We start from the raw sequence: 14845 nt of genomic DNA on the forward strand, positions 1-14845 counted from the left end.
GTTGGATGGTACATTATTCATTATTTTCAAAGATAATAATAAGAGTTTTATTTATTAAATTATTGTCATATTCATGAATTTATTTGCCTTAAATTAAACAATTATTAAAAGAAATAAAAAATAAAAAAAAATGGTGAGAATTATGAGTAGTGTAGTGTAAGGCGGTGTTTGGGGGACCAAATTGTTGGAGATATTTAAGAATGGGTTATATCAGAGATGCTGAGTTATTATTTATAAGTTGAATCAACAACAACCATATATTTAAATTTTTATTTATTCCATTTTCTCCCATTTTTTAAAAAAATTATATATTATTGCCACTTCTCCTCCCTCACAACTCAATAAAATATATTCTTTTAATTTAGTCAAACTTAAATTCAAATAATTAGATGTTAATAAATGATGGAATAATTTTAGCATATTCATTAAAATACCATCACTTCTTTTTTATTAAATTTGTTTTTTCATTAATACTTTCATGTTTTCTTTTTTATTTTATGTATAATAAATTTTAAATTGAATTAACCAAATTCATAAAATGATTTATTAGATCAAAATTAAATGATTGAGAATATACTAAATAGAAGATAATTATTTTAAAATATTTATCATACACATTTTTATATTTTCAACCCATAATTAAAAGTTTGTTAATTTATTATTAAATAATCAAATAATAATTGGCACGTACGATTTATTATTAAACATTTTTTTTTAAATATTATAATTCACATTTGATTATCATAAATTTGTTATTTTAAAAAATTAGCTTTTAAAAAAATACTTTCATTTATTTAAAATATATAATGAAATTTATAAAATATTAAAAAAAATGATATAGAAGGTGGGTAGTAAAAAGGATAATGGAAAAAAAGAAAATTCCATAAGAAATAATTAAGGGAAGAAGATTAAACAAATCTCAGTTGTAATTCAATGATTAGCAAAATATAGTTAAAAGAAGATGATGTTTTTGTGTACCATCCAATTCCAAGCCGAACCAACCACATGGATGCAAGAAGAAGAAGAAGAAGAAGAAGAAGAAGAATCTGAACCACCGTGGTTTCGTTTTAAAGATAAAGCAAATAGGAACAGCCGAATCAAGGTGGGCAGCTGCCGAAACCTCCAGATTTGGCTCCCAAAAGTTGCAGGGCAACATTCTCAATCTCATTTCCCACTTTAATCCTATCTATCGCTTTCCTTTCTTCCATTTTCGCAACCCATTTCCTTTTCTTCTCCCTCTTTTACTGTTCCCCCAAACCTCTCTTTCAATCCAAGTTTGAGCGCTTAACTTAAGGGTTCTTCATTTTTCAAAACTTACCCTCTTTTTCTCTAGTTTTTGCGAGTAATGAAGTCTTCGCTCTTCTGGGTTTCATCTCACTTGATTAGTGTACTAATTGAGTTTCAGAATCGACCCATTTTCTCGTAATATTGGAGATTAGTAGATTACTGTGTTAGTAGGATCTGGGAGTGGGAGAATGCAGAGCTATTTTACTGATAGGAACTACTACTACATCTCCTATTTACCCGATTTCCTTCTGCTGTTTCCGCCTTCTTCATCATTTTGTTTTGGGTTTCTTTCGTTTCTTTGGGCAATGCGGGTTCATTGAGCTATCTGGGTTTTGTTCTTCTTTGGGAAAACTGAGAGAGAATGGGACATTTTGCTTCTGTTCACATTTTCTGTCTGATCTCTGCAGTTCTGATTGTGACTAGTGATTCGTTTGCATCGAATGAAGGTAGATGATCTTATTCTCTGCTAGATCTTGATCTTTTCAGGGCATATTTTATAAATTTGTTGAGTTGGGCAATTTCAAGAGATAATATGCTTAGTTTTGTCTTAGAATTGACTTCATAAAAAACAGTCGGTTCAGAAATGGTAAGTGGAAATAAACAGCTCTGAGCAAATCCTGTGTTGTGAAGTGATGCGGAGTTCTAGTAGTGGGATCCGGATCTTGGTCAAATCATGCTTCTAATTCTGCTTTTAGATCAAATTTTCCTCTATTTGCTTAGTGATGTTTCTTTATCTGGTTCAAGTTCTATCAATATGCTAAGCAGAAAGAAGGAACTCGTAGACTTATGTTTGGGATGTTCTTGGTTTTCCATTTTTTTCTTCAGCGTCGGCTCTTAAAACCTTCAAAGAACAAATATATGAAGACCCAAAACGAATTTTTGTAAGTTGGAATTTACAAGCTGAAAATCCTTGTAACTGGTCTGGCATTGCCTGTTCTCCGGATGGAGGCCATGTTATAAAGCTGTAAGTACGTTTCTTATGTTTTGTGGCTCTTTTTCTTTTCTTTTGCTCTTGTTCATCTATTATAGCTTACATCTACCGCACTGCGTTGGGTTTGATGTTGTAGTGACATTTCTGGGGCGTTGCTGAAAGGATCTCTAGCACCAAGCTTGGGTCAACTCAGCTTCCTGCAAGAACTGTATCTTCATGGCAACAATCTGTTGGGTACAATACCAAAGGAGCTGGGGTTATTAAAGAAACTTAAGGTTCTTGATTTGGGGACGAATCAACTCTCTGGCCCGATCCCTTCAGAGATTGGGAGTTTAACAGATGTCCTGAAAATGTGAAAGCAAATGACTCTGTTTTTCTTCTGATTTAGCTTTGAATTTGCTTCTTCACGAACTTTTTCTTACTGTTCTTGGTTTCCTCTTTGTCATTGCAGCAACTTGGGATCAAACGGATTGACTGGGAGGATACCCCCTGAGCTGGGAAAATTGAGATACCTCAGAGAACTTAGGTTGGATAGGAACAAACTTCAAGGACCCATTCCTGGTGGCGACAATTCAGCGTATACGTCCAATATGCATAGAATGTAAGTATTTGCATGTCTAGTGGTAAGCAGTTGGGATAGTATGCACCATAAGTTTGTGGTTAATAGCCATAATCGACAGTATTACTAGATGAATGCTCCCCATTTGGCTTATGAGCATAAGTACACTTGAGTTATAAATTGTGAAGTAATTCGAAGTGATTCTAATTCAATGTCCAGAGTTGTGATTAACACCAGAAAGTTTGTGTGAGATCTCACGTCGGTTGGAGAGGAGAACAAACATTCCTTATAAGGGTGTGAAAACCTCTCCCTAGCAAAAGCGTTTTAAAACCGTGAGGCTACGACAATACATAACGGGTGACAATATCTGCTAGTAGTGGGTTTGGGCTGTTACAAAATGGTATTAGAGCCAAACACCAACCCAAGAGGGGTGGATTGTGAGATCCCACATTAGTTGGAGAGGAGAACGAAACATTTCTTATAAGGGTGTGGAAACCTCTCCCCATCAGACGCGTTTTAAAATTGTGAGGTTGACGACGATATGTAACGGGTCAAAGCGGACAATGTCTACTAGCGGTGAGTTTGTTTTATTTATGTTCATTATGTTGAGATCATGATGATGTTGCAAAGGTTCCCTGTTCGTTCTTAAATATTTGTTTCCCTTTCAAAGTTTGAGGGGCTTCTTAAATGACTGAAGAAACCCTGCTTTAGAACTCAATTCAAGGTTTTAGGTACCTTCTTATCATTACGTTTCAGGTATGCTTCAAATCCAACTGGCTTCTGTCACTCAACTGAGCTTAAGTTCGCAGATTTTTCATACAATTTCTTCGTTGGGAAAATACCCAAGTGCTTGGATTATCTTCCAAGGTAACACCGATCTTGTTTTTCTTTCATCTTGGATCATATTCATTCCATTCCTTAACTTCTGCTGATTACATTCGGTGCAGGTCAAGTTTTCGAGGAAATTGCCTTCAATACAATGATCCTAAACAGCGAACTGCAGCTCAGTGTGGTATGATTGACCTTGTTTCTTACTGTCTTTATGTATGCGTATATAGATATGGATGAACAAGCTATAGGCTTCTAGTTGTTTGTTTAAGTATATGTTAACTAAATTTAGTAAACCAATATTTTGAAGAACACACAGATATGCAACTATTTCCGCTCGTGTTGATTGTAAGTTGTTAATCCATTATGTTTTGGTCTCTGAGCTACAAGGGGAAGTGCCCCATAGGGAATAGTTTGTGGCGGGCCCAGGTTTGATATATCAATGCCAAGGTCTTGGATTTGAACACCCAAATATGCAACTATTTCATTTGCTAGACTTTCTATGATTAAATGGCCATCACCAATAGCTATTGACAAATGAATTCTGGTCACTCAAGTTTGTGATTACAATGTCTGTTGCAGGTGGTGTTGCTCCACCTGCTAGATCACACTCAGGAGGCAACTCAAAGCACATACCCGTTCAGCATGATTCCAAGCACCAAAAGACTTCAAAACCTTCTTGGCTTCTAACCCTCAAAATCATCACTGGAGTCACGACAGGTTCTCTATTTATAGTCGCTTTGATCACTTCTCTTCGAAAATGCAACGGAAAATCCTCGATCATCATCCCATGGAAGAAATCCTCAAGTGGGAAGGATCATGTTACTCTTTACATTGGTTCGTTTCGTAACCTTAATTTCTTCGCATCGTTGTACTTATCGTATATGATGTTTGCCTAAGCTTTTGTTATTTATTGATAGACACTGAGATGCTGAAAGATGTACCAAGCATCAGCAGGCAAGATCTTGAAGTAGCCTGTGAAGATTTCAGTAATATTATTGGCTCCTCACCAGACAGTTTGGTATACAAAGGCACCATGAAAGGTGGACCTGAGATTGCTGTTATCTCAATATGCATTAAAGAAGAGAACTGGACCGACTATCTCGAGCTCTATTTTCAGCGAGAGGTAAGTATTCATTTTGGAAGACGTTTGAACCCTGGTGTATAAACAATTAAGTGGTTGTTTTTGTTCAATTCCCCTTCAGGTTGCAGATCTAGCCAGGCTAAATCATGAGAATGTAGGAAAGTTGCTAGGGTATTGTAAAGAAAGCAGTCCATTTACAAGGATGCTGGTTTTTGAGTATGCATCAAATGGAACATTGTATGAACACCTTCATTGTAAGTAGAGTTTCTCTTTTGAACTCCTTTACCCAGCTCATTACTTTCTCTTTGAATACCATTTGATTATTTGTCTGCCTCCAGATGGAGAAGGTTGTTTATCCTGGACACGACGAATGAATATTATTTTAGGCATTGCCCGCGGACTGAAGTATCTTCATAGTGAACTTCAACCACCATTTACTATATCAGAGTTGAATTCTGGTGCTGTTTATCTTACAGATGATTTTTCACCCAAGGTTTGCCATAATACAAACCCCCTGAAATGTGTCTTTTTAAATCCAATCTTACAAAAGAATCTTTTATAACCCTTGAATCTTGGCTTCAACTGCAGCTGGTTGACTTTGAAAGCTGGAAGACCATTCTTTCAAGGTCCGAAAAGAACTCGGGATCCATTGGAAGCCAAGTCAATCAATGTATTCTCCCAAATTCTCTTGAACCACGTCATCTCGACATCGAAAGTAACATCTACGCATTCGGTATTCTTTTACTGGAAGTAGTCAGTGGGAGACCTCCATACTGTAAGGACAAAGAATGCTTGGTGGACTGGGTGAGAAACTCACTTATCTTTGAGCTTTTTGACACAAACTTTGTTGTTACAATAATGTTGAACCATTGATTCTACTGGGCAGAAAAACTAAAAATTAGCCTTTTCTTTCTAATCAGGCCAAGGAATTCCTCGGATCGCCCAACGCAATGTCTTGCTTAGTAGACCCCGAAGTGAAGCATTTTGCTGATGAAGATCTGAGGGCGATATGTGAGGTGGTAAATCTTTGCATTCATCCACAACCTGCGATGCTGGTTTGTATGAAGGACTTGTGCAACATGTTAGAGACCAGAATTGACACCACGGTCTCTGTTGAGTTGAAGGCATCTTCACTTGCTTGGGCTGAACTTGCACTTTCTTCGTAGATGAGGTTCAAGCTAACACATAGATGATCAGATATATAAATATATATATATATACACACAGAAATGTAGTACTTTTCTTTTCTAGTTTGAGTTTCTTTCTCTGTTATTGTAAATGCTACGAGTATCAGAGCAGATGAGGTTCGGGCATAAATGCATCAGATTATTCAGGAAGGAAGCCCCTAATCTTGAAATAGTTATTGAAGCATCAAGGAGGTTTCATGAACATGTTCGTCTATGACTAAAAATACATATTTCTCTTATATATATATACATAGTTTTGGTTTGAATACATTTTTTTTGTTTGATATCTATATGGTTCTCAAAGTTTACTTCAGCTCTTGAGGTTTGGAAACTAATTCTAAATGGTCCATACCCTCATTTAACTACAAGTTAACCAACCAAAACACAATGTGATAGTTAAGTAGCTTCACATCTTTGAAGTAAATTTCTCTACGCCCTGCTTTATAAGGTCTGTCTTAAGCTTGTAGAGAGGCCTATGAACCTCATCAAATTGCGGGTTCGTAGCATTTCTAGTATTCTCAATCCACTCCCTCACTTTCAGGTGCGGACCCAGAATACGATTCCGATCCTTCTCATCCAAAAGCTGCATTTCAACAAGTCCATGACACAATTAGAACTAGTGAAAACTAAATTAGGGGGGAAGACAATAAGTTCAGCCCTAAACGTAATTAGAACCAGTGTACCTGTAGTTGCGTAATTTCACAAACCAAGCTAAGATCAGCTATGGAGGGTTTAAAGCCACCCAGCAAAAACTTCCCATTCCCCTTCAGCCAAACCGACTCGATTTTCGAAAGCGACTTGGATAAAAGCATCTCAGCTTCAGAAGCTACTTGAGGATCTGGAGTACGTCCAAACAAAGGTGCTAGAACAGTATTGAATACAAGAAGAGCTGAAAAAGATACAGGCGAAGGGCAAAATAAGTCATTGCTCGTTTGAAAAGATAAAACAGTACCATACTTCTCTGCTATCTATATGAATAAGAAACAAGTACTAAGAAGTTGGATTGCATTTAGAATTATCAGAAAGAAAGAACATCTTTAACATACCTGAACCACGGCGTAAATTAGAATGATGCCAATCCAGAACTGAATGAATTTTAGCCCTCCTGGAAAGATCAGCTGGATACCTAGTAACATGAACAGATATCTGTTACAAGACCTGAGCATACTAAAATTGCTAAGAATTGAAGATATGCATGAGCAGATTGATGAACTCGGCGATACTGTTTAGAGCCAAGTTGTAAGGTCCAACTAAGTACTAAACTACTTCCTCTTTAAGAAGAAATAATAACTAAGCCAGCAAATCAAATCTGTACTCCCCAAGTATAAGATCAGAAATCAAAACAATAAAGGAGCCATGAAACCAAAAACCAACAGAAGCAATTCTATCAGCCCTTCCGTTTGTTGGACAATAAATTAGGAAAAGAAGAACGTTTAAAAAAAAAGAAAAGATACACTAAAATCACGCATACTAAAGCAGGACAAGTCTCCAACACATATGGAAGTCATTCATATTAATCAAGAAAGCTGCAGAACAATAGGAGAAATGAGAAACCACTTACCAGTGATCTGCCACACCAGGAAACGCACAAGAAAGATAGATAAGAATAGCATGACTGCCAAAACAAAATGAAACAATACACAATATTAAAAACAACATAATAGCTGAATCAAAATTGGGGAAGCAGGCTTGTGGCTGCCTACACAGAAATTGCAAAAAGTGCTGTGATAACCTAGATATTACTGTAAGCGTCAATCGAGGCAATGAAAAGCTCGGTTACGAGAATATAAAGCACATCGTAGCCTCAATTGAACTAGAAAAGTGAAGTGATAAGGAAAACACATCTTAAAAGAAAGTAATAGCTGTGCATTGTTTATGCAAATATCACTAAAATTTTCAAAAATTGCAGAGTTGAGGAGATGAATATCAAAGTAGATATTAAAAGCAGAGGATCCACAAGGGCAAGCATAAATCTAGAAAATAATTTACGCAAACGAGTATGATGCTATTTCCAACCCTCCAACTCGAGGTGGATAACAATATCCAAAAATGTTCCAATATAAATCTTTCGTTACCTCTCGAACAGCTTAAATCTTCCATCAACAATGGCGGGAACCTTTCCCATTGGGTTGATCTCTACAAGAAAAATCCAAAAGTCTATTAGAGACGAAAAATGTAGAACAGAAATAAAATAGAAGAAATAATCCACAGAAAATCATGCTTTCAACTTTCAACTAATCAGCAATATTTTGTCATCACTCGGCACCATAAAATCATCCAATATGGTACCAGTATTATTTCCACAGATTTGGCTATTATGTGCAGTCGATTTCACAGAGCAGCAATAAATTGGTACTTATAAACTAACGTCTCTGTTCACCCACCTTTGAATTCGGCAGTCAACTGTTGGCGTTTGGACAAAGTTACAGTCGCCTCCTCAAAAGCAATCCCGTTAACCCTAAACACCATTAAACGAAGAAGAAGAAGAATTCTCAAACTCCCCTAAGCTGATGGACATTGTCGCAATTTATTTAAAAAAGAAAAAAGATGAAAAGGGTTAGCAAAATTCATGGAAGAGAGAGGAGAATTACTTGCAGAAGATAAGCACAGCGCGAGATGGCTGTGAAATTCGATCTACATACACTTTAAGCGCCATTTTCGATTCCTCTCGCAGGGAAGCTCTGTGTGTACGGCTTATCTGTTCGTCGGAGTTTGGATAGCAGGAATTTGGATGATCATATGATCAAGAATTCATGATTAAGAACTCCTGGGCGCGATTAACAGGGGATGGGGATTTATCTTAGCTTAAATTTCATTTTTAATGCTAAATTTTTTATAAAAATAATAATTTAGTTTCGCTTTATAATAATTTAATCCTTCAAATTTAATTTATAACCATTTAATTTTTATATTTTAAATTTTTTAATAATGTAGCCTTTATAGTAATAGATTAATCAAAATTGAATGTAAATTTCTATTAATTTATCATTTAATATTTTAGAATTTTTAATTAGTTTATTGATATATAAATGGGTTGAAATGGATATTTGATAAACAAATGTTAAATGAAAAAAAACATTTTTTTAATAAAATAAGAACAAAAATAACGAAGACATGAAACCTCCATTATTTAAAAGTCAAATATGACAAAATATTTTTTTTTTTATTTTTTATTTTTATAAATTAAAGTCTATAAACACTGTAAAATAAAAATTAAATTAGTTAAAAGTTTATTATATATTAAAATGATTTTGTTACACACAAATTTATACCTAGAATTATTAATTCTTTTAAGGTTTGATCTCCCTATAAATTTAAACTATTTTATGAAGGTAGGTTTGTGCCCACTAAAACATATTACAACTTGACTTTATTTAATTACTTTCTAAAGTCAATCGAACAAAACATAAAAATAATCAATTTTAGAAAAGTCAACTACGAAGGATGAAAATAAATTTTATTTATGTATAACAATAGTTATATTTTCTAAAAGTTGAAAGTTAAGGTAAATTATTGTAGGGTGAATCTAAAGATCTCCTCAAATTAGTGATCACTAAATGTTTGAGTGCTAAAAACATAAAAAAAAACAATATTTTAAACTTAAATTTCTTAAACTTGTCTATAAAGTATGTTTTCGACTAACAAATATAGAATTAAACTTTTTTGAAGTTGAAATGTCGGAACCCACCCGAGATTGAAATGTCTAGGAAAGGGTATTATTGAAGAAGAGGTAATGTTGGGGTAGGTGACAAATGACATTAAAATGGTCCTAACCGGAGAGCTCCAAAGCATTGAGGTCTCACTCTCAACTGTGCTGGGCAGCTGCAGGTACCAATGCCAAGTAAAGGTTCCATTTTTATGTACACTGCAAAACACATTAAGTAAATGTTAATCATTGAAAAAGACATGTAGCTGATAGATTAAAAACATTCCCAAAATACTAAAAAAGAGATTAACTTTGAATCAGTTTCCCTTAAAGATGGGTTTTAGAATAAGAGATAGAATAAAATGCCAAATTCGAGGGTGGTCATGTCGGTGAGTACAAGGGAGAATGGTGGACCAAACCCACACAGGGTTACAGGCTTACACCAAGCAATGAAGAAAGCGATTGTCGAAAAAGATTCGGGAAAGAATATCTATAAATTATTTTAATTTTACATTTCGTTTTTCTATTTTATGCCTCTAATCCGAATCTCAAAGCTGTCAAATTTCGCCCTTGATTGAGAGAGAGAGAGAGGGAGAGATAGAGAGAGAGAGATAGATGGGGGAGATCTCGGGCGACCCTTTCTTAGTTTGAATTCTCAGTCTTTTGCATAGCGAAGTAAGCTAAAGAGAGGAGACTTGCAAGTCTTCTGACTTTCTTTCTTTCTTCCCCTTCTCTCTGTTTTTTCGAATGATTCAAGGGTGAGGTGAGGAATTGTTTAGCTTGATTCTCTTTTTGACTGGGCGCTTCTGGTGTGCTCTCTTTTTTACTTTCTATTTATGAACTTTGATTTGTTCAAACTGGCTTATTCGCATGTATTCTTGCTTCTTCTCATGCTATGTAGTCTCTCCCTTCATTTTGATGCAAAAAATGAGATAAAAGAGAGGGAAATTGCTTTTTTTGGTTGTTTTTAAGTTAACCCAGATGGGAATTATTACTCATCTTTGCTTTTTTTGGGTTCAAATGCTGGAATGTGTCGAATATAGCTGATCTTGATCCACTTTTTTTTATCATTCTATTCTATTGTTCTTGTTCATTGTTGGTATGAGAATCTTGTTTCTCAGCAAAGCCTATTTCTGTGATCTATTAATTGCATCCTTCTTTCACCAATAATGAGTATATCATTCTAGCACACTTGTAGTTTAAGGATCTCAATTTATGCCTTCTGGCGGATGCATTCACTGGAAATCTCTAGAGATGATTTGAGCTCTATTAAAATGTCTTCACTGTTATCTTAAACTTGGTATTCTTTGTATATTTGTATGATAGTTATCCTTTGGTGGAAGAACAAATTTGGATTGGGATGGGAAGCTGGATGGAAGTTTCGGACCGTGCTTGCTTCTATTGATTAGAGAACTTCGTCGTGTTAGAGTAGGATGGGTAGTGGTTGTTCAAATCTCTCTAGGTGCTGTTTGACTTCAGATCATAACAAGCCTGTTCCTGACCTCCAGGATGTCGGTAAGCGAAATTTACTGCTCGTGTTGGATTCTTATGCACGACCGTAGTTCGGAAAGCAATTACTATATTAGAACGTTTGCTGTTGCAGAAAATGAAGGGAGTAGCGACCTCGACGTACCTGCATTTCGTGAATACACAATCGAGCAACTAAGGATTGCTACATCTGGATTTGCTGTTGAGAATATAGTTTCAGAACATGGAGAAAAGGCTCCAAATGTTGTTTATAAAGGGAAGCTTGAGAATCAAAAACGGATTGCTGTAAAGCGGTTCAACAGATCAGCTTGGCCAGATGCTAGGCAATTTCTGGTAAGCTTATATTTAGGAACGTTCGTACCAGCCTGGCCGATGTATATCTTTCATCGAGATTATGTGCAAGAACATGCTATCGACTTTATATGGTTTTCTGTAAGTTGTAAATGGCACAAAGAAATACTAAATTATTGTGGTATAGGTGCCGAAAATGATTTAATCTATTGTTTTAATTCCATACATTTGATATTATGATTTGGTAGTCTTGATATAACATGAATTAGATCGTCAAGTGTATTTGGCCAAAACTCTGTTATATACTTTCGAATTTTCCTTCAATTTCAGGAAGAAGCTAAGAATGTCGGTCAGCTTCGAAATCTTCGGTTGGCAAATTTGCTTGGTTGTTGCTGCGAAGGTGACGAGAGGTTGCTCATTGCAGAATACATGCCAAATGAGACATTGGCAAAACACTTGTTTCATTGTAAGCTACTGTACTATTAATGCTTTGGTCTCTTTCAGTTACCTTCCTATGATCTTCACATTGTGAAGAGCTCTCATAGACTTTCTACATTTTTAAGTGCTGCAAGACATAGAAACTTCCTTAATTCTCGTTTGCTTTCCAGGGGACTCGCAACCTCTGAAGTGGGCCATGCGGTTACGAGTGGCCTTATATATTGCACAAGCTTTGGAGTATTGTACGAGTAAAGGGCGTGCGCTATATCATGATCTCAATGCCTATAGAGTCGTTTTCGATGATGTGAGCATTTTTAAATTGTGGGAACTTTTTTCATGACCTTATTTTTCTGGGGTGATGGACCTGATGGTTTTGTGTATAATGTTGATATCTTCTCTCAGGATGGAAACCCCAGGCTTTCGTGTTTTGGTATGATGAAAAACAGCAGAGATGGAAAAAGCTACAGTACAAATTTGGCATTTTGTCCTCCTGAGTATCTTAAAACAGGTGCACCCTTTGGACATTATTCATTAGCTGAGGTTGTTTTGTTGTCGGTGTACTATTGATAGGTTTATAGAGTTTTGTTTATGAGATCACTTTGAATGTGGGTATTGTGAGATCCCACATCGGTTGGAGAGAGGAACGAAACATTCTTTATAAGGGTGTGGAAACCTCTCTCTAGTAACGCGTTTTAAAAATCTTGAGGGGAAGCCCGAAAGGGAAAACCCAGAGAGGACAATATCTGCTAGTAGTGGGCTTGGGCCGTTACAGGCATAGTAATTAGAAGTGTGTTACTCTGTCAACAAACACTCCTTTCTTCCATGGAATTCTATTTTATCGAAAATGTCTCTGTCTAATTATGTTGTCACAAGTTGCATGAGCTTTCTGATTTTTAAGTCATGCTCATTTCATACCAATTTCAAAGATATGCAAGAAAATTTGTCTCTGCTGTCTATTGTCGCCTTTCGTCGGTACTGTTATGCAGTACTTTAATGTTGCTCAAATATCATACCATTTCGTGTCACATATTGAAAATCATCATCTCATTCGTCTGTAGGAAGAGTTACTCCAGAAAGTGTTATGTACAGCTTTGGCACCCTATTGCTCGACCTCCTTAGTGGCAAACATATCCCACCGAGTCACGTAAGTCTTCTTTCTTTTCTCCTTTTTTTCAATCCACCGAGTCACGTCTAAGAATACACTGCACTCCTGAATCAAACATTGCACCATTGATTGTTCTACTAACGTTCTGTTCGGTAACTTTTAGGCCCTTGACCTCATACGGGACAGGAATCTTCAAATGCTGACAGATTCTTGTCTGGAAGGACAGTTTTCAAACGATGAGGGGACTGAATTAGTGAGATTGGCTTCTCGTTGCTTGCAGTATGAGCCTCGAGAGCGTCCTAATTCAAAATCATTAGTATCTTCCTTAACTCCTCTTCAGCAGGACGCTGAGGTATAGTTTTTTTTTTTTTTTTTTTTTTTTGCCATTTCAGTAGGTAAATTTTATGAATTTTATTTTTCGTGCCACGATTGCAATAGAAACACCTTTGTATGATTCAAATTCATCGGGTTTTAACCTGTTGCTAGTTAATAGACGCCCTCCAACCCTGTTGCTAGTTAATAGACGCCCTCCATTGTCGGCTTCGTATCTTTGTTCTGCAGGCTCCCTCTCATGTATTGTTGGGCGTACCACATGATGCTTCAGATTTACCTCTTACTCCCCTTGGTGAAGCTTGCTTAAGAATGGATTTGACTGTCATTCACGAGATTTTGGAAAAGATTAATTACAAGGACGACGAGGGTTCAGCAACTGAGGTTCGTTATTGCATATCGTATTTAAGGACTAATGTTCACTCAAATTGTTATCTTATTGTTTTTAATAAACTTTCCACTTTCGACTGCCTACACGACTCTCTCACGTTACGAAGCTACAAACTTTAATATCTTTACTCGTGGCAATTAGAGGTACTAGTCTGCTGAGTCTTAGGTTCTTGCTGCTAATTTTGATGGATTGTCATGCAGCTTTCTTTCCAGATGTGGACCAACCAGATGCAGGAAACATTGAGCTCAAAGAAAAATGGAGATCTTGCTTTTCGGCATAAGGATTTTAGAACTGCAATCGACTGCTATACGCAGGTTCGACATATTTTGTTTCTGTTTAAAACTTCTCGCTTAACATCACCGCTTTAAAACTTTACTGTGTGTGGCTTCATTTTCGTTGGGGTGCTCGAAAAATGAAGAACAAAGGAGAACAACGAGTTGTAGGAAATTCCGATTTGGAAGCCATAGCACATCTAGATAACATCTGTTTGGTGTATTGCAGTTCATTGATGCTGGAGCTGTGCTTTCCCCAACAATGTTTGCACGTCGTAGTTTGTCTTATCTCGCATGTGAGATGCCACAAGAAGCTCTAAACGATGCAATGCAAGCTCAAGTGATATCACCTGTCTGGCATATTGCATCTTATATGCAAGCTGCCGCACTTTTTGCACTAGGTAGCGACAATGAAGCCCAAGCAGCCCTCAAAGAAGGATTTGCACTTGAGACCAAAACAACTGCCAAATAAGTAAATGATGACCTACTTATGTCTAAATTATTAGTATTGCAGAAGTTGAACTCACACAGGCATGTCATAATTGATCAAACTTATCCATTTGTCCTCAAATCCATCCATAATGCTACGCTGCAACTTTACAAGGTCTTTTCTTGCAGCCCTTGCTGGTGGATTCACTTTATTGATGTGGTCGTGGCTCGAAATGACTGGCTCGTGGTTTCATCAGTTTTCCTGATACATTGGCAAAAAAACAAACTAGACTTGTTCTGCAAAGTAGTCAACTGTTTAAATTATATGGGAAGGGGAGGATTGGTAGTATGCTTGTAATTTCTGTATAGTACTATTAGCTTTTGTCATATTTCTGTTAGGCTATTGTGTTATGTTTGTTTCTGCTGATAAATGGGCAAATATCTTTTGTTAACACTATACATTCAATCATTCAATGCTCTTCTAAATGTTGTTTATATTCAAATTCGTCCTGCTAAACTCTTGGTAACATAGAGATTTCAGTGAAGAATGGAGGGGAAGAAGGAAAACAATCAGAAGAT

At 36.3% G+C, this 14845-nt stretch overlaps 3 protein-coding genes across 8 annotated transcripts; 2 read left to right on the forward strand and 1 right to left on the reverse strand.

The window, feature by feature from the left end:
- Positions 1–985: 985 nt before the first annotated feature.
- On the forward strand, positions 986–6146 carry LOC111785696 (putative LRR receptor-like serine/threonine-protein kinase At1g63430). Its single transcript, XM_023666078.2, has 12 exons — positions 986–1733; positions 2113–2251; positions 2355–2570; positions 2670–2819; positions 3534–3644; positions 3725–3789; positions 4188–4442; positions 4526–4731; positions 4811–4943; positions 5028–5182; positions 5278–5493; positions 5610–6146. Exons 1-12 carry the CDS (start codon positions 1649–1651, stop codon positions 5853–5855), a joined length of 1977 nt encoding a protein of 658 aa, XP_023521846.2. The 5' UTR covers positions 986–1648; the 3' UTR covers positions 5856–6146.
- On the reverse strand, positions 6091–8674 carry LOC111787582 (glutathione S-transferase T1). Its single transcript, XM_023667633.2, has 7 exons — positions 8468–8674; positions 8261–8334; positions 7952–8012; positions 7438–7491; positions 6923–7002; positions 6560–6765; positions 6091–6459 (listed from the first exon to the last, which is right to left on the reverse strand). The coding sequence occupies exons 1-7, from the start codon at positions 8530–8532 to the stop codon at positions 6283–6285; spliced, it is 717 nt and encodes a 238-aa protein (XP_023523401.2). The 5' UTR covers positions 8533–8674; the 3' UTR covers positions 6091–6282.
- Positions 8675–9917: 1243 nt separating this feature from the next.
- On the forward strand, positions 9918–14761 carry LOC111784895 (serine/threonine-protein kinase BSK7). Of its 6 annotated transcripts, none has more exons than XR_002813724.2 (12): positions 9918–10285; positions 10849–11037; positions 11126–11343; positions 11632–11767; positions 11910–12043; positions 12142–12247; positions 12798–12883; positions 13008–13196; positions 13406–13558; positions 13766–13879; positions 14067–14368; positions 14456–14761. XR_002813724.2 is itself a non-coding variant. In XM_023667415.2 (12 exons), exons 2-11 carry the CDS (start codon positions 10956–10958, stop codon positions 14307–14309), a joined length of 1461 nt encoding a protein of 486 aa, XP_023523183.1. In that variant the 5' UTR covers positions 9918–10285; positions 10849–10955; the 3' UTR covers positions 14456–14761. The 6 variants fall into 6 exon arrangements, 5 of the variants coding, with proteins under 5 accessions (XP_023523183.1, XP_023522346.1, XP_023521434.1 ...); XM_023667415.2 differs by having other exon boundaries at positions 14067–14309; XM_023666578.2 differs by having other exon boundaries at positions 9918–10331; positions 14067–14761.
- The last annotated feature ends 84 nt before the right edge of the window (positions 14762–14845 follow it).

This window comes from Cucurbita pepo, chromosome 1, assembly GCF_057944985.1.
Source record: "Cucurbita pepo subsp. pepo isolate OVF chromosome 1, ASM5794498v1, whole genome shotgun sequence".
Taxonomy (NCBI): Eukaryota; Viridiplantae; Streptophyta; class Magnoliopsida; order Cucurbitales; family Cucurbitaceae; genus Cucurbita; species Cucurbita pepo.